Raw genomic sequence first — 24,695 nt, 5'->3', positions numbered from 1 at the left:
CCAGTGGTATTTCATGTTTTTTCACTCAGCTTTGGCGTGTCGTCGACGACGACGGTTAAAATTCTAATTAAAACAGCTCGCGACGCGTGATCAGCGAATTTTCTTTACAATTAAAACTCTCGATCTCGTAAAAAATAACGTCATCTATTCCGTTCCTAACTGTCTGATGCGTCTAATTTAATTTTCTCGTCTCTTGCGCGCGTCTCGTAAGCCTTAAAAACGATTAGAAGTTGACTAGAGGCGATAATCTCTCGGATTTCCGTCGAATCTTCCGATTCTGTTGGATGGACAAGCCTTTGGGCGCGGGATGGTCGCGTTCGCAAGCATTTAAATGCTTCTCAGTTGGCTCTAGAGTGAATGCAAGCTGGTAGATATTAGTTTTTAAAAGCAACAAAGTTGTGGAATACACCTTTACTAGATTATCCACCCTTTCCAAGCAGAAAGAGCTGCGCGTTACTCGATTCGAGGCTCCCTTTTCTACGTATTCGCGTCTATACATACACATTACAGCGTAATTTCTTAGTCGAATTGGCGGAAAAGCGTGGATAGAAAAGAATCACCGCGTTCACTGTCCTTGGCAAACTTTCTGGGGATCATGCATGCCTATCTGGCGTAATCGTGGAACAGAAAGAAACGTCTATACGCTATAAACAACATTCCATATCTTTCGAGACTGATCTCTCGTCGTGGACGACGAATCCGCGATCCGTTCAGCGTCCACTGGAATCGACACGTCCCGTGGCGACTGCCTTCGCAAATGTACGCGCATCTGCGACAGTTTTCTGTCAAGAATTTCGTGTAACTGAAACGCTAAACCTCTCGTCCTGGGTCCTTCTGTTACAACGACGACCTTTCTGATCTCTGTGCGCTTTTGTGCATCGAAATTCGTCGTCAGAACGCTCCTAGATATGTAATGCGATCAGCTGATCGTGCCACAGCGCCTGTTCGAGAAGCAACAGTCCTGATTCCCCTAAAAAAAACCGATCCCACGGTGCCTGCCTGTCGCGAATCGTAAAAACGTCAGCGCGGTCTCCCCGTTAAAATGTAGATTAAAAACGTCTTTTATACGACAGCCTCGCGATCCTCCTCTCTTCTGCTGCGTCCCTTATAAGAAAACTGTATGCGTGTGCGGCAATTTGAACGTCGCGACGCTGGCTATCAACAACGGCAACGCGGTTAACAATGCAGGCGCGATTAAGGGCGCTCCAACCAGGGTCTTGTAAGTTGTGGTTCCTATCAGGCCGCATATCCTTATGGTGGCTGCTATGAAACCAAAACCTGTGCATCTGCAAACGTGAGTGCAGTTTTACTGTTAACATAGATGCTTTCTCTAAGAATTGAGAGGCTTACCTTAAATGAGTAGGGAAGCTTTCGACTGTGACCAACGTGAGCGAGGTCCAAGCGATGGCGAAGACCGCTATGAAGCCACCCTCGAAGCCCAGCACCGCTGAGCTGTTCGTGCCCACCAGGATCAAACATAACGCGGCTACTGACGACAGAAATAACGAAATGCCGATCATCTTCGGCCGTTGGAGCACTGTCAGCGCCAAACCAGCTAAAGCAGCCGCTGGCACGAAGGTCAATTGAGCAACTAGATGGCCATGCAACGCTTCTTCTATGTAAATGTTGTAATCCAAGTCCAGAGTCGGGCAGGGACCGCTTAAACTTAACTCTGTATTATTTGTCAGGTTGCATCCGGTAAATACCTGGGCGGACAGGTCTGTGTCTATGAATCTACCAGGAATAAACATCAATTAGCCTCTCAGCGCAATGAAAATCCTTGTTAAATGTAATTTAAGAGTACATACTTTGAGTCTACGATTACGCTGTAGGTGAAGTGAGTTTTACTAGATTTTATGCTACTGAATTCTACGGACTGAAAGGTGCAATTATCGAAATCTACATGACTGAATACCATTTTTGTAAATCTGAAACAAACTTGCTCTTACACACGGTTCGCAGTATTAATTAGTTTTTATTCTCCGTTCACTTACTTGCAGTTTAAAAAAGTGGAATCTCTGTACTGACAATTCTCTAGCGAACCGTTAAACACTTCGCCTTTGTACTCCTTCCCCCAGATCTGTATTGTGTGGTTCTTGTACTCTGTGGCGCGCAGAAGTTTCAGATACTCAGGACACCAGACCATAAGGCCGTACAGACTACAATTAATTAAAATCATGGCATTATATAAAATCACAACGAACAATAATTTGTCTTGTTTAACAGAGATGCATACCCGAATGACACGGTTGACCAAATAACTATAAGCACTACTGTGATGCGTAAATGGGGCGATACAAACAACTCCAGAAAGGAATTCCAGAACTAGAAATGCAATAACAAGTTAAATTACAACCCTCGAGCCATCTCTATGGACTCTCTCACCATTTCAATGGAATAAATTATATCAGCCAGAACGCTGGTGTGATTTGTAGGAGATGGCGGTGCCAAACCACGAGGCCTTTTAGTTGGAAGCTCTAATTCTGATAGCTGATACTGTGCACCTGTTGCGCCTTTACGCGCATTGTTCTTCTTGTATATTCTCTACAAGACATCAATTAGTTTGAATCGAAAGGATTTCTGGATCGAAAGCACAGGATGTTAAACAGTACCTGATAAACCATCATCGCCTCCACGTCTCTGCCAGCTTCCACCAAATATCTAGGACTCTCCGGTAGAAAAATGAGTCCAACGGTAGAGCACAGCGCAGGTAGCCAGCAGAGCAGCAGGAAGCGGTGCCAAGCACTGAAGTGTTCCTTGTTCTCGAGCACCACCATCTCACCGGTCGTAGGAACCACAACCCACGCCAAAAGAGCAGCGTAGACACCACCAAGCGCCCCGGCTGCTACTAACAAACCGACCCATCTACTTCTGCTTAGTCTCGGACAGCATTCAGCTAGATACGCAAATGCCAGCGGCAAGGATCCTCCTACTCTGTGATGAAACACGTAATCCACCAATAACACCAAACCATATTACGTAAACAGAGTAAATAGGATTTCTTACCCGATCGCAGAGCAAAATCTAGCAGTCATAAATGTGCCGTACGTCGGCATGAACGTAGCAACGCCACTGAACAAAGCGTGCACAGACATCGCCGATAGCAGCGACCTGCGTCTGCCGATCCTGTCCCCTAAACCGCCCCAGAATAATCCGCCCAACGCGAGACCCATTAAAGTAATATTGCCTGTAACAAACGAAGAGCGATTACTCTTAAGTAAACACACGAAAAAGAGACGTAAGGTGGTAAATAACTAACTGAGCCATCCTTTCTCGTTGTCCTCGATGCACAGCTCGACTTCGGCGCTCGGTAAGATGTACGGTACTACAAAGAACTCTACGGTGTCCGCTGCGAGGCTCAAGCCCGTACACAGAGCGGCCAGCACTTGGAAGTAACCGACTCCAGCCTGCGAAATAATTAATATTAGATTGTTTATTGAACTATACAAATAATTAATGATATATATACACATATTTCGTATCACTCTATTGTTTATTCTTATTGTAGCTGATTTAGATGGTGCATGAGTTAAATCGATGCTCGCAGACATAACCTCAACGAAGATCGAGGAAGATAAAAATATTTACTGGAAAATCGTTCAAATAGCTGGGTATCTCTCGCGACTCGTATTTAGTTTTCGCGATCGACTCGTCTAAAACCTCGTCCATGCTGAACATGCGGAGAAAGGAAGAAGAAGGAAACACCTAAAATGGCAGTGAAATGGTAATCAAACTTGTAAAAGAAATAACTCGGCTAAAAAGGACGCCATTTACTATAGGTTATGTTTTTGTTATTCGCTGGGACGGAAAAGTTCAATAATTTCGTTTCGATCCGTCGAGCTGGTCGCGACAGTCAATCAGAGCGCTGATTTGGAAGCAACGCGAGCTCATTGGTCGTTGCAAGTCTCAGAGAAAGTCTCGTGAAAGTTATCGATCGATGATCGATGCTTCGATATATATCGAACAATCGATTATCGATACTTCGATATATATTGAACAATCGATTATCGATACTTCGATATATATCGAACAATCGATTATCGATAATCGATAATATATCGATATATCGATAATTGCGATTTTATTTGCAGTCGCGATATTCAAATTTCATTCGCGCGAGTGACTCTGGGATGGTTTGTTGGTTAATATAATACAATGGCTGATTGAATTTTGTAATTTGTTGTTGAATTTGGCAGCCATGTTGGGTGTAGGATCGATTGTTCGATGAAGAATAGATTCGATTGATTGATTGGTTGAATGTGGATGGTTTTGAATTATTGAATAGTGTTGTGGTGAGTAAATGTTTCTTTGGATTGTTTCTGATAGACAGTTCTTTATATATTGAGAATCGATTGTTCGATAAAGAATAGATCGATCGATCGTTCGATTTGTCGATAAAAAATGGACGAACCAAATTAAATTACAGAGTAAGTAAAACTTTTATCCAAATCGTTTCTTTCGTTCAATTCGAGTTCTTTATATATCGAAAATCGATTGTTCGATAAAAGATAGATAGGTCGACCGTTCGATTCTTCGATACAAAATGGACGATTCAAAAGAAATCAAGCAGCGTCACAGCGTAAGTAAAACTTTTATCCAAATCGTTTCCACTAAACAGTTCTTTTCTTTCAGAAAACAACGAAGCAAAGTATCGACATATAAATAACGCAACTGAAAAAAAGGAAAATGGAAGAAATGTGCGAACTCAACCAAAGTCGAGCCAACTTTCTACGCCTCAGCATGGACACCAGGACAAATCTAAATAATAATAACAACGTAAGGTTATTACTATTATTTTAAGATTATTACTTTATAATTAATTTTTAATAAAATCACAGTCGATTTTTAATAAAATCACAGTCGATTTTTAATAAAATTGCTGTCAATTTAAAAATAAAACCACTGTCAATTTTTAATAAAATCTCACAGTCAATTATTAATAAAGACAGTCAATACTTAATAAAATCACAGTCAATATTTAACAAAATCGATGTCAATTTTTAATAAAATCTCACAGTCACTTTTTAACAAAATCGTCAAATTTTTGATAAAGTCACAGTCAATATTTAGTAAAATCACAGTCAATTATTAATAAAGACAGTCAATACTTAATAAAATCACAGTCAATATTTAACAAAATCGGTGTCAATTTTTAATAAAATCTCACAGTCAATTTTTAATAAAATCGTTGTCAAATTTTTAATAAAGACAGTCAATATTTAATAAAATTACAGTTAGTATTTAACAAAATCGTTGTCAAATTTTTGGTAAAGTCACAGTCAATATTTAATATAATTACAGTCAATATTTAATAAAATCACAGTCAATTTTTAATAAAGACAGTCAATATTTAATAAAATCACAGTCAATATTTAACAAAGTCGATGTCAATTTTTAATAAAATTTCAGAGTAAATGTTTAATAAAATTACAGGGAATTTTGGATAAAACGACCGTCAACGAACCTGTTTGATAGCGTCCTCGTGAAACTGCGCCAGGAGCGTCGCGTCGCCGGTCGAGTCGATCAGGTCGTGCTCTGCGGAATCGGCGGAGGCCGCGTTCGCGCCAGCGGTGTTCGCGTTCGCCGGTTGAGTAGCCATCTCCTCGGTGTATAATCCCCCTCTAATGTTCACCGTACGTTCTCCAGGTCCTGACGACGTGCCACCGCCAGAAGACGCGAGACCACCCCCGCTGCCAACGAGCCACTGGCTTTCCTCCGACGACGAGGGCATCACTGCCAGAAACCATCTGCAACGTTGTGTAATTTTACTATAGTGGACAATAGTTATAGCTTCATTTTATTCGTTTCGCCTTTTCAAATACTCGCACACAAGTTTTTTACAATTTTAAGAGGTTCTAAGAGGCTCACAAAGCGTTTTATTATTTAAAGAGGCTTCAATGCGAAAGGAATCTCAATATTGTCGATTTCTTATTTTTTTTTTTTTATAATTTTGATATATCAGGCAATAGCTAGCTGAATTTCCTTCGTCTCGACTTTGAAGATACTGAGTTTTACAATTTAAAGAGGCTTCAATTCGAGAAGAATCGCACGGTATTTAAAAATATAGGTCAATAAATATACTTTGCAATATTTCATTTCTCGTAGATAAATAACGGCGTTCTGTAATGAAAAAAAATTCTTTATCTAAATTATTCTCGTTCGAATTTGCAACAAGTTTCAATATTTCAATTTCAATTTTCAGAGGATTTCTCTCATACTTTTAGAGATTGTCATTTTCTTAAATAACTACACAGCAATATTTGCAATATATTTCATATTTCTTCAGATCCTAACTTATCATTCTACAATTAAAAAAGAATTTTTTATTCAATATTTCATTCATGATTTTCTGTTCAAGATTTTTAGAAGACCCCTCTCAAACTTTCACAGATCTTTTTTCTTAAAAAAAAAAAAGATATATAAATTCTTAAATAACTACACAGCAATATTTTTAACATATTTCATTTCTTACAGACTCTAACTTCATTCTACAATTAAAAAAAAATTCTTTATTCAATATTTTATCTACGATTTTCTGTTTTAAGATTTTAAGCAATATTTGCAATATATTTCATTTCTTACAGATCCTGATTTCATTCTACAATTAAAAAAAAAAATTCTTTAATCAATATATTATTTACAATTTTCTATTTTAAGATTTTAAGCAATATTTGCAATATATTCTATTCAATTTATTTTTAATATTCTATATACAATTTTATGTTTTAAGATTTTTAGAAAAACTCCTCTCAAACTTCCCCAAATTTTCATTATCTCAAATTCTTCTACTTTCTTAAACAACTACCCAGCAACATTTCTAACATATTTCATTTCTTGCAGATCCACAACATCGAGACAACATCAAGCTACCTTCAAAGACGCTCGAGAAACCACATTCTACGTAATCACGCTGCAACGTCAACGCTTCAACGTCACAGAGAGAGAGAGCAAAAAAAAGGAAAAAAAAGAAAATGCATCGAGGCACGCACGTTTCAAGGCACCTATAATCGCCCAACAGCACCTCGACGATACAGTATCAGCGGCTGCACACGTTAATTTATCGATTCACTCCTACAAGTTGATCGCGACGACCGCCCACGCTCGTCGACAGGATCTATAGCGTCGTTTATAAAATATACACAGCTACACGTGTCAGCGTTCCATCAACATCGTCGACGATACGTCCACGACCCTCGACAATATTTCTTCCTCGAGTTTCTCCTCCAATTCTCACTTTCTGATCTCCTTTAACACTCTGACGCAAATGACGGCTATAGCCGTCGTGCGTATTTTAATTAATAAAAAAAAAACAACGTCAGTACGAAGTGTTGTAACGCGTGCACTTGTTAGATTATCGAGTAACGCATCTGCAAAAAAAATGACAGCACGCCAGACAGCGTATTAGTTGTTTTTTTTCGCTTTTGAACATTTGGGTATCTCAGAGACAAATGACTGCTATAACCGACGTGTATATTTTAAGTAATAAAAAAAGAACAACGTTAGTACGAAGTGTTCTAACGCGTGCACTTGTTAGATTATCGAGTAACGCATCTGGAAAAAAAGTGACAGCACGCCAGACAGCGTATTAGTTGCTTTTTTTCGCTTTGGAACATTTGGGTATCTCAGAGACAAATGACTGCTATAACCGTCGAAAGATTATTCTGACGGTTACAGCCGTCATTTGCTTCTGGACAGAAACAATGATCTGCTGAGCAAATGACGGTTATAGCCGTCAAAAGTTTTTTTTTTATAAAAACTGTGGCAAAATGTGATAATTTTCGCTTTCAATGATTGAAAAAAGAAATATGTTTCTCTGAGGGCAATCTTAAAGTCAAAAATGTGCGTCAAAGTGTTTAATAATGTCTGAGAAAAATAATAAAAGCCAAAAATCTGTGTCCCACCGCGTGCGAACCGAGTCGACACGAAACTACCGCGTTATTTTTAGAGATTCTAGGAATCGAGACAGCAGAGGCATTCATAAACGCATATAGAACCGATCGTTTGTAAGCCTCATCGTCGAACATCGATTAATAATTGCTCTCACAAATTTTTCAGCCATCGAACAAGAAGCAACTCTGTCTTAAACGTGCACTGACGACTTTATTTACGTATTCGACGATCGATGAGGCTTTTCGAGAGCCTGTAATCATCACTGGGGACTAATTGCAGCGAGAAATGAACGAGTGCTCGTATCAGAGCGATAAAACGAGACGAATCTGCGTAAACGTTCGAGTAAATGAAATAAAGAAGCTTGCGTCCCTCGTTTGGGTTTGTATTATCGTTTCAACGAGTGCTATTCCTTAATTACAGCCGAGTTAACGTCTGAAACAGCTCGATGGCGACCAGAAACCGCACGTGGCCGATTAACAACGTGTTACAACGCGCACTCGTTCAATTTCCATGGACAGCATCGCTCGCGAGGCTCTCTTTTCGCTCAACGACGCCCTGCGTCGCTGTTTCGCGGAGAAAAACGACGTCCCCCCGCGCATGCAACGACCACGCATGCAATTAACCAGCAACACGACAACTGGTGCTTAAATCGACGATTAACTGTAATTAAAGACAGCAAAACTCGTCCAATCGAACGAGGACGTTTAGCAGCTGGTTTTTTCTGAAAAAAAAGGTCTGCAGCCTTCTGTATCGTGTTTATCAAGAAGCACAGGATGCTACCTGGTTAATAGAAGAGTTCCACGAGAAGTAACACCTTCCACGCGACCTCCTCGCCAGCGAGTCTTCCCATAACTTCTCTGCGTTAAGTCTCGAGCGTTGATCGACGATCTGTCGATTATTCTTCGGTTATTCTCAAAGAAAACGATAGAGAGGACTCTTGAGAGACTGTACGATGATTCTATCACAAAAAATCTGGTCTTCTTGCGTTATTTTGGCATTTAATCGTCCCAAGGGAGTCGAGAACAGCTGCTCGTTCGAGACGATGCAAAGCATAGCTTCTTGGCTCGATTAATTTACTTTATAGTCTCATATATTCAACGATTAATTAACTGAGGGATTGTCATCGAAACAGCACTGTTTTCTGCTAGTTTATTCGATTATTAACACAACAAAAGGCCAAGTCAGTTCCAAAGGGAGCTCGTTCGCAACGTTGGTCCATTCACATCACATTTGATCACGAAAACAGAGTCCAGCGATGCGATTCCTCCTCGTCGACGGTCAAACGCACTCTTCTGTATCGCTGTCTACCCTCAGCATAATTATCCTCACGCAGCGTGCTTGGAAATCGATGACGAGAGGGCAAGTCGCGGACGCGAGGGCCTTTCGAGCCTCTCTGACGACAAAATAACTATTTACCCCAGCTTTTTTTGCTCCCACACGCTTAAACAGACCCTGTGGAACGCGAATATTCAATGTACAACGTCGTAAACGCGATCGCGAAGCAGAAACAGCCTCCAGAACGCTTTACTCGCGCGAAACAAACAACACTGCGCCCTCGTATCGATCTGGTGGACAACTACGAGACGCTGGCATCACCTTCGACCTATATAGCCGACCACCAACGCGTCTACGTCCCCTCGTTCAACGTCATCCCGTCGAGTGTTTGTGGAACGGCTCGTAGAAGCGAAAATCTAGACCCTCTCGTTTAGCCAGGGTTGTCGACCTATCCCACTGTCCTCTACCCGCGCTAATCAACGCAAATACTACCTCTCGTCACTTAGACGAGTCCATGTTCTTTCATTCTGTCCAAGAAAACCGGCAATTAACTCGTGGATGAAGAATTAAGGATCAGAGGACGAGGATCAGGTCGCTGTCGAGCGGTTCGTTCAGTAAAAAAGCAGCATTGCGACGCTTAAACGGATGGTAATTTATTATTAATCGGACGAATGGTCTTCCTCGACTGCCCTCGACTTCTCCTCCACCTTCGTTCTCGAAATCAGCTCCTTTGCTGGATTAAAAACGCCGTTGGTTTGGACGTTGCAGATGTAGCATCGTGTGGTCTTCTTGTAATGCTCCAACGCGCATTTCTCGCAGAAATAATGCTTGCATCTGGAACGAATAACAGTCAGAGAGAGCTGATTAGACTTTAGAACGAGTCTATGCGTACTTCGTCACCACAGGATCAGTGAAACTGTTCCTGCAGATGAAACATTTGAATGGCAAAGCGTCCTCGTCGCTGTCGATCTCGTATTTCTTGTCGTCCTCGTCTCCACTGTTGTTGTACTCGCCTGTGGCTGCTTCTCTCTCCAATTGCCAGCCCAATTTGTAGTCTGAACGATCGTGCAGGAATTTACAGCTGTCTGAAAGTAAAAAAAAATGATTTTAGAGAGCGCAAAGAGAGCAAGTTTTGATTTTGCTGACCTCCGAAGCCACAGAAGCCTGTTTCTTTGTAGTCTTTGCATATGTCCGGTTGATAATCCCATCGAACAGTGGCTCTGAGATTAGCCGGTGCCCTGATTGGTCCCTTTCGAACCATCCCACTGGAAGCGTTGCCAGCTGCCGTGTCCTTTTTCTTGTAATATTGAACGTAATTGTTCATGCCTCTGTAAATCTTGTCGTCTTCCTTTCCTTCGAGTTCCTGAAACGTAGAACAGTCTCTGAAATACTGTTTTATTGATCGATGAACAATTTTCTGATTGATAAGTACTTCGTTTATCTTCTGAGCCTTCTCGAATAGAGCCTGAGCGTCTTTGTCCTTCTCTGTCTCTGTTTCTAAGATAGCTGTTGCGCCTTGATCGCTTGGACCGGCTGGCATGGGTGTCCTGGTGCTCTTGTAGGACACTGTGACGGATTCTTCCTCGCTGGTGTCATCGTCTGACTCCTTTCGCTGCTTCAATCTTCTTGTGTTCGTCTGCAAAACACTGCGTTTAATGAAATGACTTTTGGGTTTTTGGTGATCGCTATGGGTTTGGGTATCCTTTGGCTACTGTTCGAGATTGGAAGCGTTGAGATTTTTATGTTGTAGGCTCTAGAAAGCTTGAATTTGGGATACCGTCAGCTCTTGGAAAGCTTGCGCTTGTAATATTGCAGATTCTTGGAAAGTTAGAACTTAGAATACTAAAAGCTCTTGGAAAGATTGTGCTTAAGAGCTTACGGAGGCTCTTGCAAAGTTTACGTTTAGGATGTTATAAGCTCTTGCAAAGTTTGCGCTTAGGATACTATGAGATCTTGGAAAATTTGCGTTCAGGATGCTATAAGATCTTGAAAGATTTGCGTTTAGGATACTGTTAGCTTTTAAAAAGCTTGCGTTTGTAATATTGCAGGTTTTTGGAAAGTTTGAGCTTACAATACTTTGAGTTCTCTGAAAACTTGGTCCTTTAATATTGCAGGCTCTCTGAAAGCTCCTCTAATTCTGTAAATTCTTGGAAAGTCTGCGCTTAGAATACTGTAAGCTCTCAGAAAGCTTACGCTTGCAATATTGTAGGCTGTTAGAAAGTTAGAACTTAGGATGCTATAAGTTTTTGGAAAGTTTATGCTTGGAATAGTGTAAACTCTTGCTAAGTTTGTGCTTAAAAGACTCTAAGCTCTTGGAAAGTTAACGCTTAGGATGTTTCAAGCTCTCAGGAAGCTTGCACTTGTAATACTGTAGGCTTTCTGAAAGCTTGCTCCTTTAATATTGCAGACTCTTGGAAAGTTTGTGCTTAGAATGCCATAAGCTCTTGGAAAATTTGCACTTAGAATACTGTAAGCTTTCAGAAAGCTTGCACCTTTAATACTGTAGACTCTGAAAAACCTTGCTCCGTTAATACTGTAGTCTCTCGCAAAGTTTGCTCTTTAGATACCATAAGCTTTTCAAAAAACTTATGATTGAAATTACCAAACTCCTATCGTACGTTACAACAGCTGCGCCTCAATGTCCACAGTAGCCATAGGATTTCTACAAACAAAATCTGTTAGAATCGATAACACAGAAATAGAATCGTTAACATACAAATAGAATCGATAACATATAAGCAAAATCTCTTACAATCGATAACACACAACTAAAATCCGTTACAATGAAAAACGTACAACCAAAATCCATTAGAATTAATATCGTACAATCAAAATCTGTTACAATCGTTAACATACAATTAGAATCGTTAACGTACAAACAAAATCTGTTAGAATCGATAACGTACAACCAAAATCCGTTACAATCAAAAACCATACGAACAAAATCTGTTAGAATTAATATCGTACAACCAAAATCTGTTAGAATCAAAAACCATACAAACAACATAATCCATTCAATACCTATAGTACGGTATTCTATACCTTCGCAAGATACTCACGCTCTGTTTCAACGGATTATTATCCACCATCTTCTTCTCCTTCTTAACAACAGCTGTCTCATCATCGCTGCTCTCTGTTTACAAAACAACACACCCTCATCAATATTTACATACAACGCACATAACCTACAAAAAAACTCTACTCAATTTTACACAATGCAATTACAATTTACCATTAAAAGAAATCAGAAAAATTAGCAATATTTGTAATATATTTCGTTTCTTACAGATTCTAACCTCGTTTTATAATAAAAAACAAAGTTTTTATTCAAAAGTTACTCACATAACCTCACAAAAAAAACTCAAATTGAGTTTATACAATAAAATTACGATTTTCTGTGGAAAATATCAGAGAAATTAGCAATATTTGTAATGTATTTCGTTTTTTATAGATTCTAACCTCATTTTATAATAAAAAACAAAGTTTTTGTTCAAAAGTTACTTGCATAACCTCAAAAAAAAACCTCTAATCGAGTTTACATAATAAAATTACGATTTTTTGTAGAAAAAATCAGAGAAATTAGCAATATTTGTAATATATTTCGTTTCTTACAGATTTTAATTTCGTTTTATAATTAAAAACAAACTTTTTATTGAGCAATTATTCACATAACCTACAAAAAATTTCAAATCGAGTTTACAAAATAAAATTACGATTTATCATTAAAAATATCAGGGAAATTAGCAATATATTTCTTTTCTTACAAATTTTAACCTCGTTTTACAATGAGAAACAAATTATTTATCGAACAATTATTCACATAACCTGCAAAAAATCTCTAATCGAGTTTACATAATAAAATTAGGATTTGCTGCAGAAAAAGACCAGAGAAATTAGGTTAAACGCGTTCACCATTTCCTTCGTTGGTCGTTCGCCGCTTCCTGGTCGCAGAGTTCCGTATTTTCCTTCGTTTAAACAGAAACGTGCAATTCTTCTTCTCCGTTTTGGCTTCTGCGTCTTCCATCTTCGATTTGTAAACAATCTTCCGTGACAACTCGACCTAACCTAACTTCGTAACCTCAATTTCAACAACTACCCACAATTCACCCAATTCATCATCATAAAACCCTTCTAGCGAGTTAATTTACCAACTGAGTGCGTTTCGACGACATTCTGATCGATTTTGCGAAAAACTTTCAGGTTATGTTTCACTGATCCGTCTCTCTCGCTCTTTCGAGGACGCTGTCGCATCGCACGAGACTGGAAAACGTAAACGTGAGTCGAATCGCGACCGTGCACGCTCGTTCGAGCGATTTTTACCAGAATTTCGATAGCTAACCTCCAAACTATTTCAGATTGCTACTATGAACAAGAAAAAGAGCATGGCAATCGATTTCCAGGACAACATGATACTGTTAACCAGAAAGTATCTGAAGCGCAGGATTATGTGCCCTGAAACAAAGTTCAGACACCACGTTAAGGAGAGGCTGCACGTATTGGAGCTGTTGAAGAGGACGGTGGACACAGGCGAGAGCAATTCCGCATTATTGATTGGACCGAGGGGCAGCGGGAAGACTACGGTGTGATTTGGACCATTCGTTGCAGTCTGCGAGTCTTCGCACACCTTTGCGCAGCCTTTATACCCATTTTCAATCTTCCAGTTGATGAACAGCGTTCTGAAGGAGTTATCGACGTCGAAGAACTTCAAGGAGAACGCGTTGATAGTCAATCTTCACGGTCTGGTCCACACGGACGATCGACTGGCCCTGAAAGACGCCACTCGCCAGATGCAGCTTGAGAACGTGGTCGGAGACAAGGTTTTCGGCACGTTCGCTGAGAACCTGAGCTTTCTGCTGGATTGTTTGAAGTCTGGCGACAAGAAGCGCTCGAAGCCAGTGATCTTCATCTTAGACGAGTTCGATTTGTTCTGCGAGCACCACAATCAGACTCTGCTGTACAATTTATTCGACGTGGCTCAGTCTGCGCAGGTAAAGCTTCGATTCGAGGCTCTCGAACCGCTTCCGATGAGTGTATTTCTCAAGCAGACTCTTGTTCGCAGGCTCCGATATGTGTGATAGGCATGACTTGCAGATTGGACGTGATAGAACTGCTGGAGAAGAGGGTGAAGTCGAGATTCTCCCATCGCCAGATATTTCTGTTCCCCGGAGACACATCGTCCAGCTCAGAGCTTCCGAAGTCAGCTTTCGATGATCGCCTGGAGCTGTTCCAGCATCTGCTCAGCCTTCCGGACGATGAGAATGTGAACAGAATAGAAGAACAGTACGACGACTGCAATATTGATCCTCAGTTCGGTTCAGTCTGGAACGAGTACGTCAGAAGCTTAACCAGCAATGCGACTATGGTCAATTTGCTGAAGAGGATGTATCAGGTTGACGTCAGCGAAAGGAGCTTCAGAAACTTCCTGGCGGTTGCTGTTTCCACCCTGGCGGAGAACCATCAGTGGCTGGAGGTGAACGACTTCGTTGAGGCGAGCAAGATGTTCTCGCAGGATGACAAAGTGCTGATGCTCGAAGGGTTGTCCGTCTTGGAGATGTGTTTGGTGAGTCTGCGTAGCTCGCAGCTGGTTCTACTCTTCATAAATTGTGCAACGAGCTCTGCTTGCGAGTTTTATTCGTACAGTTTCTTTTTCTAGCTTGTAAATTAATTGTGTTACTCCGTTTACTGAGCTCGCAGCTGGTTCTACTCTTTATAAATTGTGCAACGAGCTCTGCTTGCGAGTTTTACTCGTGTAGTTTCTTTTTCTAGCTTGTAAATTAATTGTGTTACTCCGTTTACTGCGCTCGCAGCTTTGTAAATTGTACAACGAGCTCTGCTTGCGAGTTTACACTGTTTTACGAGTGTAATTAATTTTTCTAACTCGTAAATGACTTTTAAATGTATTCTACAATTTTATGCAAGTCTAAAGTCCTTTAAAAACTAGTTTTTCTTTATGCGACTCATAGCTTTCATTACGGAGAAGCAATTTTAGCTTCTGTAGCTAATTAAGCAATTGTGAGCGAACCGTAGCTTCGCCATGAGATACAATTACATTAAAATGTCTTAGAATTCACGCTTTAAGTTTTATATATCTAAAAATTTTATATAAAAATATTTAATGCTTCTTTTTATACTTTTTAAGTATCGCTAAGCTGTTATTCTTTTTTCTAACAGATTTAAATTAAATTCTAGGGCCAAAGGGTATTTAAACCTGACGTTGTTGAATTAATAAACTATATATAAACATTCTCTATCATTTAACAATAAAAAAATAGAATATTCATTGCTCAGATTACAATGAAAATTAAAAAGCATTTTTAATTGCATTTTAAGTCTCTCGAGCTTCGCTATGCAATATAATTGTACTAAAATGTTTTAAAATTCACGCTTTGAGTCTTACGCAGCCCAAAATTTTATATAAAAATGTTTAATGGCTCTTTTCATAGTTTTTAAGTATCGCTAAGCTGTTATTCTTTTTTCTAAGAGATTTAAATTAAATTCAATCGCTCTTCTTTCGTTTATGCAGAGTATATTGTTTAATAATCATTGTTATTTCAGATAATAGCAATGAAACACGAGACAGAGATCTACGAAGGGGAGCCATTCAATTTCGAAGTGATTTACAATCGGTACATCAAGTTCGCCAATCAGAATTCTTCTATACAGACTGTACAGAAGCCTGTGATTATGAAGGCGTTCGAACATATCAAGGTAAGAGCGAAGAATTGTGTTTGTTATTTATTTGGTTACTTTGAGAGTGACTTAAGTTCTTTTATACTTAATTTGAGATATTTTAGAGTTAGAATAAAATTAAAAATGTACGTATTAATGTGTTATATCGCTTAAATTCGCTCTAAAGAATTAAATTTGCAATTTTTATTAAAATAATAATTAATAAGCTAATAATAGGTGTTTTCTGACTAAAAATAGACTTAAGTTGCTTTAAAAACTAATAATTAAATTCAGTAAAAAATTTTAAAGAAGCAAACTCCATTCGATATAATTTAAAATGCTTCGAATGTGAAATTTATTTTATATTTCTCTAATAATAATTAATAAGCGAATAATAGCAATTTTCTGACTAAAAATGGAGTTGAGCTACTTTAAAAATTAACAATTGAATTAATTAAAAAATTTTAAAGAAGCAAACTCCATTCGACACAATCTAAAATGCTTCAAATGTGAAAAAACTTAGAATACTTAAAAAAATACAATTTCTGCAGTTCTTGAAGCTTTTTAACTGCATAAATTGTATAAAAATTTATTGTTTATTTATCTATTAGTCTAATATAGTTAATAAGTCCATAATGTCCCGCATATTTCGCTATTTTAATTAATTTTACGTTTTTATACAGGGTGCGGCTGTGACTATTAACATCTCAGATATCTTCGAAACTATAAGTTTCACAGAAATTTTTGCTGATACAAAATTGTACAGTATAAAAGGGCCCATCAATTGGCAGAAACAGTTTTTTTCTAAGTGGAGGTATAGCGGATATTTGAAGGTCACCTTCATTTTTTCAAATGGATTGGTATGCTTTTTCTTCTGTGATACGATAGAGCATTTTAAAACGAGTTCAACGATCTGTAACATGAAGCCTTTGAAGGTCACAGAAAGCAGATAAAGGCGATAATACTTATTGTTTTGGTAGTAAATGAAAAAAACGTATTTTAAACATTATGCAGTAAATATGCATAATATTTTCACTTCAGTGTGAATAAACAATGCTCAAAGAGCATTTTAATAGTCTACTGGAATAAATATTTTATTAATATAATGAGATTAGTGTCATTAAATGTTTCATTACATTTAAAAAAATGAAGGTGACCTTAAAATATCCAACATGCCTTCACTTAAAAAAAAACTATTTCTGCCAATAGATGGTCCCTTTTTATACTGCACAATTTTTCATCAGCAAAAATTTCTGTGAAGCTTACAGTTTAGAAGATATTTGAGATTTTAGTAATTACTACCGCACCTCGTATAGAGTCGTTTTAATACAAAATTTTCCAATTTTCTTGGTCTGAATCGACGTGGTGATAAATCTAGAATCTTTATAGAACCTTACAGAACATTTTTTATAGTTGATGGGTATTTTTAATCAATTTAGAAGTTTTGCATTTTACTGTGATCAACAAAAAAAAAATTTATAAATGAACTTAAGCCACTTTGAAATGTAAAGAGCGCTGCTTTTTATTCTTGCAGAATCTGGAGCTTCTGTTGCCAGTCGGTGGCACGAATGCAAAAGTGGAGAAAGAGTACCAACACTACAAATTTCTGCTGACGTCCCAGCAAATTATGGAGGCTGTGAAGAATTACTCCGGCTTGCCAACGGAGATCACTCAGTGGGCAGCGATAAACATGTAACGCTGAGGCCAGAAGCATTTATTTCTCTTCTCAGTCCATCGGTTCCCTTGCGAACAAGTATTCTCTGTACGAGGCAGCATCGTCAGACCCCCATCTCGCATCTCACAATTATTTATTCACCGAAAGGAGAAGAGCGCAGGGTTTTCGTTTCCTACATTCGGTACAAACACTAATGTGTTCACCTCTGACGCAGTCAGACCCTCCACGTAGCCCATCAGGCATCGTACACATGCGTACTTACTACGAAAGAAAAGAAGCCAAGTATTTTCTGAGAAACTACAGTGATTAAGCGAATATTGTAAATAGACTATTACTCTACGATACCGTATAAGAAATTGAGGCAGTTACTGCGTAGCGTTGTCCATCGTAGAACAACAATACGTCCTTAAAACTATTTTCTGAAACTTAAAAACAAGAAAAACTGCAACGTATGTGCCATGCTACTATATATTTACTATATCTGTGATCTTTTTAACAGGATTTTCATTCGCACAGCTGCGCAAGCCTTCGTATATCCACCAGAAGGCTGTACGAGCATACGCGAACACTGTACGTTGCCACAGTGCTGTGCGAACCAATGCGAATAACATTTATACATTTTCTAGGGAATTTTTACAGAATACATTAATCGATCCAAGCGAAATTGGTCTTGTTCTTGTTGTTCGATACTGCGTCAGTGATTGTGTTCGTTCGAGGGCTGTTCGACAGTATTTTTCCCTTGCGAAACTGCTTGCCATGCTTCAGACGGTTCTTAAAACTGTACTTGTCTATGTACGAGTCGTGACCTGGGGTTTAAATGAACATTTACAGTTAACGAAGCAGTGTATCCGTTCTAATCGAATGCGTCTCACCAGGATTGATCCCTGCGGGGTGCACATTTTTCAATTCGTGCTCTTGGGACAGCGGTCGAACTGCAGACATGGCTCTGGTCACTCCGATCTGCAAATACGAGCAATTAAAAATTTAATTAAGCTTACGATTAGTTAGAGAAAGCTCCAACGGAGACCTGCATGTGTCTTATTCGATGCTCCACTAGATCTGCACCGAGTAGCTCATCGTGGACGCTCATCCTTATTGGTATCACCTTATCGATCATCTAAAAAGAAGGATTATGTTGTTAATTATTTGTTAATGAGAAGTTAGATGTGAATTACACTTTATACGCATTACCAGTAACAGAATAATTGATACGGTAAAGCTCCAGAGTGCCAAGCAAACGACAGCGAGGCATTGGACACCCAACAAGTACCATCCGCCTCCTGCGGAGAAGAAAACAGGTTCGTCAAGCTGTTTTCTAAATTAAAGTCATCGTTACGCACCCTTGAACAGTCCTCTTCGTCCACTGGTGGTGTTCAGGGGCTGCGGATCATCTGCGAAGAGGCCAATGGCAACGATGCCCCAAATTCCACTTGCGCCTGCAATAAAAGGCCAAGAGTTAGAAGATAGGCTTGCGTGGGACTTAAAACGAGCAGGACGAGGACCATGCGTTGCGCTGGCCCCCACAGGATCATCTATTCGCATCCTGTCCAGGATTGGCATGGCCAGACAGGTGATGGTTGCTCCGATCATTCCAACAACTATCGCCTCCCAGGCTCTGAAAAGGAAACAACCGCCTGATTGACTTCGTACAGCCAACGTTGGGGGTCCAACAGCTGGATTGGGCATCGTCGAATGATTATTGCAGGGAGGATCACCTGTGACTGCGACCAGGGCCCCAAGAATGCCATTTATCTGACTGAGAATGTCGATTCCATTCGAGTTGGTCAGGCTGAAGCCAAGACCGATTAGTCCTCCTCCCATGCTAGCCAGCATCGTAGAGACTGCTGCTCTGGCTGCGTACTGCCACCGTTGACCACTGACACCGTACGTGCTGCCACTGTTGAAAGCCAGCCAGCCCCACCTTGCGTTTTACCATCATCGTAGCTTATTAGTCTATCTCACTAGTTTCTGACGCAGTTTGTGGGTGCGCTGAGTTTACCAGAGAACGAAGAGGCCCATGATGGCGTTCACTGGGCTCCCAAGTGGCAGTGGGTCCAGTCCGTTGTCGTATCTGCCCAGTCTTGGGCCCAAAACGATGGCGCAGGCAAGAGCTACCATAAACGGAGCATTTTTAGGGTATCGACTGGTATTATTTGGTGCGAATGCAGCTAACGCTTTACCAGAAGTGCCACCGACTAGGTGCACAGCTCCAGAGCCAGCTATGTCCACCGCGCCCAGGCGTTTCAGGAAACCCTGGTCGCTCCACATCCAGCCAGCTGGTATGCAGTAGACGATGGTGTTCAGAAAGGAGAACAGGCAGTACGCTTTGAAGTTACATCTACGATTGCATGGTGGTGTTACATAGAGGAGAGGACAGCGAAACCATTGAGCATAGTCACCGTTCAGCCATGGCACCGCTGACAATGGTAGTCGAGGTGGTAGCGAAGCTCAATTGGAACAAGAACGCAGCACACTTTGGTCCCATCAATCGATCATCCAATGCTGGGTCTATCAAGAACTCGCCCAGACCGATGAAAGAGTTTCTGAGCCTGTCCGTGCCAAAACTCATGGCGAACCCAAACGCCCAGTACGTTAAGCCACCCAGCACTATATCGACCACATTTTTCATCATGATATTGACTTCGTTCTTCAGAGAGACGCATCCAGACTCCAGCATTCCGAAACCTGCGCAAACAGAGGGACGAAAGTGTGCTGCGCCCTTTAATTTCATTCGACTGCAATTTGTACCCGTCTGCATGGTGAAGATTATGAAGGAGTTCGTTACGATCCAGTTGCTGTCCTCTTGGTTCAGATTGTAAGTAGACGTAACGTACGCCTCATCGATCGAGCTGTTTCTAACGTCTGTCTCATTATTCCTCAGCGTGCTGTTCTCAGACATCTTTCGCCAGGCGATTGGCTACTAACTGCTTGCTAGACTGCGTACGAAGGTATGGTCAGCAGGTAAACATGTTAACGATTGATGGAAGAAGACGAAAACATGTGAATTATGAACGAGCCACTGCTTCGACTCGATTTAGCAAGAGTCAGGCTCTCATGCGATCGAGGCGAGCCTCTCTTTTTTTATTCAGGGAATAACTACGTCCGCAGCATGTGTGTTTTTATAGTTTTTTATTGGCCCACATCCAGCCGTTACAACAAATTTTCACCTCGCCATCGTGTTCAGCAAAAAGTCTTCGTTTTTTTCTGTTACGATCGAATAATGTTAAAACCACATGCGAATAAGAATAATAATACTAAAAGCTAAACGAAGGAGAGAGGAAAATCCCTATCACATAAAATATCTATACAGAATGCTCGATTCTGAACGTTAATTCGCGTTTTCCTCTTAAATAAATCGTTAATGCACGTAAATATATATATTTTTTTTTTTCCATTTTTTTCTTCTTCTTCGTTCCTCACAATGATTAAGAGTCGCCTGTCTGGTTTCTAATTCAGCTTTTCGAGACCAACAGATTTTCTGCACAGCGAAGAGAAAAAGAGAGAGACGATCCATGCGTCTCGTGTTCGTTTGGATCCTCTGAAAGCTTCAGCGATGAGCAAACAATGATTTTTAAAGAGACGAAAAGGAATAGTAGAGTCGAAACGATTCGATAAACAAAATTAACTGATAATCGTACGGTGCTGGAATATTTGAATCATCACTCAGGACAGTTTAAAGGTATAATTTCGTTAACACTTCCAAAAAGCTTTCTAAAAGGACTACATTATCGTAGATGGTAAACTTTTGTTGTCCGCTCTCTTATGTTTGGATGCTGTCTCCTCTTTCGAATCCGTTTACTCCTTTCTTAGTGTCCGTATACATTCTCATCGCTGTACGCTATGTAGAGAAAGAAATCCTCCTCGTGGTGTTCCTGCGAACAAGAATTAGCATCAACGTAAGCCAACGGTAAACAAAAAACAGCTGTTTTTGTTATTATATTTGATTACCGCATAGAGAGAACCCATGGTTGCACTTGTCGGTGGAATAATGTTGTTCACGAAGAAGAAGAGGGCATCCTCTGGGCGCAGGTGGATTCGCTTACGGATTAAGAAGTAGAACTGGCCCACCGTCAAGTCGGATGGTACTAGATATTTCTGTTTGTCCAAGTCGCTGATCTTCGCTCTTGGAGCCTTCTCTACGATCACCTGAAAAATTCATACGTCTTTAGAAATAATTATGTTACTTCATTCTCTGCGAGCGCAGCTGGTTCTACTCTTTATAAATTGTATAACGAGCTCTGCTTGCGAGTTTTACTTATGTAGTTTCTTTTTCTAGCTTCTAAATTAATTATATTACTCTGTTTATTGCGGTCGCAGCTTTGTAAATTGTACAACGAGCTCTGCTTGCGAGTTTACACTGTTTCATGAGTGTAATTTCATTTTCTAACTCGTAAATTAGTCTTAAATGTATTCTATAATGTTATATAGATCTAAAGTCTTTTAAAAACTATTTTTTCTGAACGTAATTCGTACTTTTCTTCTCAGAGAAGCAATATTAGTTTTTGTAGCTAATTAAGCAATTGCGAGCAAACCATAGCTTTGCCAAGCGATATAATTACATTAAAATGTGTTAGAATTTACGTTTTAAGTCTTATATATCCCAAAATTTTATATAAAAATATTTAATGGCTCTTTTCATATTTTTTAAGTATCGCTAAGCTGTTATTCTTTTTACTAAGAGACTTAAATTAAATTCTATGGCTAGAGGGTATTTAAACCTGACGTTGTTGAATTAATAAGATATAGATAAACATTCTCTATCATTTAAAAATTGAATAATAGAATAATTAATCTTCAGATTACAATGAAAATTAAAAAACATTTTTAATCGCATTTTAAGTCTCTCGAGCTTCGCCATGCAATATAATTATACTAAAATGTCTTAAAATTTACGCTTTAGGTCTTACGCATCCCAAAATTTTATATACAAATATTTAATGGCTCTTTTTCTAATTTTTAAGTATCGCTAAGCTGTTATTCTTTTTACTAAGAGACTTAAATTAATTTCTATGGCTAGAGGGCATTTAAACCTGACGTTGTTGAATTAATAAGATATAAACAAACATTCTTTATCATTTAAAAATTGAATAATAGAATAATTAATCCTCAGATTACAATGAAAATTAAAAAACATTTTTAATCGCATTTTAAGTCCCTTAAGTAAAATAACTTATCTTGTGGATTAAAAAGAAGTCAGCTGACTCCTAAATGTATTCTACAACATTATATAGATCTAAAGTCTTCTAAAAACTATTTTTTCTGAACGTAATTCGTAATTTTCTTCTTAGAGAAGCGATTTTAGTTTGTACAGCTAATTAAGCAATTGCAAGCGAACCATAGGTTCGTCGTGTAATATAATTATACTAAAACATCTTAGTATTTATATTTTAAGTTTTATACATCCCAAAATTTTATATACAAATGCTTAATGGCTCTTTCTCTAATTTTTAAGTATCGCGAGACTACCATTCTCTTCTCTAAGAGATTTAAATTAAATTCTATGTATTTAAACCTGACGTTGTTGAATTAATAAGCTGTAAACAGACATTCTCTATCATTTAAAAATTGAATAATAGAATAATTAATCTTCAGATTACATTGGAAATGAAAAAGAACATTTTTAAGTACATTTTAAGTCTTAAAAGTAAGAGAAGATAGCAGTGTCTCATATCGTGGATTAAATAGAAATCAGCTGATACGATTAAATCGTCCTTGGAATCGAGAGAACAGAGAAAGATCGTTCAGCTCTTTCTCGCGAGTTCGCAGATCGAAAAATTACGGCTGTGGCCGCAGAACGCGATCGATAGACGTATCAGCCAACAGCACGAGACGGACGCGCAAAGAAAATTCGCAGTAAACGAGAAATCGAATCGCTGCAGGAATCGTTTCCCTTTTTTTTCTCTTCCTCGAGGCAAGCGCGACGCAGTTTGCCGACCTTGACTCATTCCAGACGACGAAATCCTCTGCGATACGGATCGAATCTGCCTCGCAACCAACTATATTGCGATCCTTAATCGCGATGAGTCGACCATTTCTTCCTCGTTCTCGTTGCTCTCGCAGCTAACTCGCTAAACGTTTCTTAATCGAGCTGAGCAATCTGATGTTTGTTAATTCGATACTCACTGGGACCCTTTCCGGATATTTCCGTCGGATCTTTTCACCCTCGACCTTCCTCCTCTCGAACGAGTGTTTCTCCTTGTAGTGAAACTTCATCGTTTCCTCGATGCGATTGCACGCGTCGTGCAAACTCCAAATCGAGATGCTCCCCTCGTGGATGGCGCGGATCGTGGCTGAGGATTCGGTTTCTTCCTTCTACGAAGGACTCATACGGCGATCCCAAGGGACTTGGAAAAATACGACGACACGACGATACTCTCCTCCACTTCTGTCACAACAATCGCCGTGCGTCAGTTCGCTTCTGCGCACCGCGGACCACTCTTCCGGTCTACGCGCACGCAAAGTAGCCCCTGCGCTTCCGCTGTGAAACAGCGAATATGCGCGGCACTGATTGGACGATGCTCGATGCAGGGATGTATTAAGTGAGTGCGAGGCCCCAAGTTGAACAAATTTTCAGGATTTCAGGGGCGTTCGAAGTTGCGAATATTTTTGGGGCCTTCAAGAACGTATCAAATTACGATGTTTCATGCAGGGACGTATCAAGGTAAGTGCGAGGCCCCAAGTTGAACGAATTTCGAGGATTTTCAGGGGCGTATAAAGTTGTGAACATTTTTGGGGCCTTCAAGAGCGTATCAAGTTATGATGTTTCATGCAGGGACGTATTAAGGCAAGTGCGAGGCCCCAAGTTGAACAAATTTTCAGGATTTCAGGGGCGTTCGAAGTTGTGAACATTTTTGGGGCCTTCAAGAGCGTATCAAGTTATGATGTTTCATGCAGGGATGTATTAAGGTAAGTTTGAGGCCCCCAGCAGAACAAATTTCGAATAAAATTCTTCAGGGGCGTTTGATGTTGTCAACATTTTTGGGTCCCTCAGAGATGTGTTGAGATATAAAAATTGTTGGGTTTTTCAGGAGCGTATCAAGTTACGATGCTCGATGCAGGAATGTACTAAGGTAAGTTTGAGGCCCCAAGTTGAACAAATTTTCAGGATTTCAGGGGCGTTTCAAGTTGTGAACATTTTTCAGGTATAAAAATTGTTGAATCCTTCAGGGGCGTGTTAAGCTATGAA

General features: G+C 39.6%; 5 protein-coding genes across 5 annotated transcripts; 1 reads left to right on the top strand and 4 right to left on the bottom strand.

Moving 5' to 3' along the window:
* Nucleotides 1-1,105: 1,105 nt before the first annotated feature.
* Nucleotides 1,106-8,752, bottom strand: LOC143430956 (synaptic vesicle glycoprotein 2B). Its single transcript, XM_076907436.1, has 11 exons — nucleotides 8,671-8,752; nucleotides 5,465-5,747; nucleotides 3,260-3,407; nucleotides 3,007-3,187; nucleotides 2,613-2,934; nucleotides 2,386-2,544; nucleotides 2,237-2,325; nucleotides 1,995-2,159; nucleotides 1,809-1,928; nucleotides 1,351-1,734; nucleotides 1,106-1,286 (listed from the first exon to the last, which is right to left on the bottom strand). The coding sequence occupies exons 2-11, from the start codon at nucleotides 5,729-5,731 to the stop codon at nucleotides 1,106-1,108; spliced, it is 2,016 nt and encodes a 671-aa protein (XP_076763551.1). The 5' UTR covers nucleotides 5,732-5,747; nucleotides 8,671-8,752.
* Nucleotides 8,753-9,824: 1,072 nt separating this feature from the next.
* Mdlc (RING finger protein mdlc) lies at nucleotides 9,825-13,198 on the bottom strand. Its single transcript, XM_076907505.1, has 6 exons — nucleotides 13,078-13,198; nucleotides 12,225-12,298; nucleotides 10,598-10,801; nucleotides 10,312-10,528; nucleotides 10,058-10,250; nucleotides 9,825-9,999 (listed from the first exon to the last, which is right to left on the bottom strand). The coding sequence occupies exons 1-6, from the start codon at nucleotides 13,187-13,189 to the stop codon at nucleotides 9,825-9,827; spliced, it is 975 nt and encodes a 324-aa protein (XP_076763620.1). The 5' UTR covers nucleotides 13,190-13,198.
* Nucleotides 13,199-13,529: 331 nt separating this feature from the next.
* Nucleotides 13,530-17,530, top strand: Orc4 (origin recognition complex subunit 4). The gene is made up of 5 exons (XM_076907563.1): nucleotides 13,530-13,745; nucleotides 13,827-14,153; nucleotides 14,225-14,725; nucleotides 15,721-15,873; nucleotides 17,369-17,530. Exons 1-5 carry the CDS (start codon nucleotides 13,530-13,532, stop codon nucleotides 17,528-17,530), a joined length of 1,359 nt encoding a protein of 452 aa, XP_076763678.1.
* Nucleotides 17,531-18,154: 624 nt separating this feature from the next.
* Nucleotides 18,155-20,408, bottom strand: Amt (Ammonium transporter). The gene is made up of 11 exons (XM_076907504.1): nucleotides 20,258-20,408; nucleotides 19,909-20,194; nucleotides 19,690-19,847; nucleotides 19,509-19,620; nucleotides 19,225-19,430; nucleotides 19,012-19,143; nucleotides 18,850-18,945; nucleotides 18,701-18,789; nucleotides 18,537-18,626; nucleotides 18,382-18,469; nucleotides 18,155-18,315 (listed from the first exon to the last, which is right to left on the bottom strand). The coding sequence occupies exons 1-11, from the start codon at nucleotides 20,406-20,408 to the stop codon at nucleotides 18,155-18,157; spliced, it is 1,569 nt and encodes a 522-aa protein (XP_076763619.1).
* Nucleotides 20,409-20,625: 217 nt separating this feature from the next.
* Atg8a (GABA type A receptor-associated protein autophagy-related 8a) lies at nucleotides 20,626-23,924 on the bottom strand. Its single transcript, XM_076907429.1, has 3 exons — nucleotides 23,633-23,924; nucleotides 21,458-21,655; nucleotides 20,626-21,381 (listed from the first exon to the last, which is right to left on the bottom strand). The coding sequence occupies exons 1-3, from the start codon at nucleotides 23,720-23,722 to the stop codon at nucleotides 21,316-21,318; spliced, it is 354 nt and encodes a 117-aa protein (XP_076763544.1). The 5' UTR covers nucleotides 23,723-23,924; the 3' UTR covers nucleotides 20,626-21,315.
* Nucleotides 23,925-24,695: the final 771 nt, after the last annotated feature.

The sequence above is a fragment of the Xylocopa sonorina genome, chromosome 16, assembly GCF_050948175.1.
Source record: "Xylocopa sonorina isolate GNS202 chromosome 16, iyXylSono1_principal, whole genome shotgun sequence".
NCBI lineage: Eukaryota > Metazoa > Arthropoda > Insecta > Hymenoptera > Apidae > Xylocopa > Xylocopa sonorina.
Note: the sequence above shows the minus strand (reverse complement) of the source record. Positions and strands in the feature narration are given on the sequence as shown.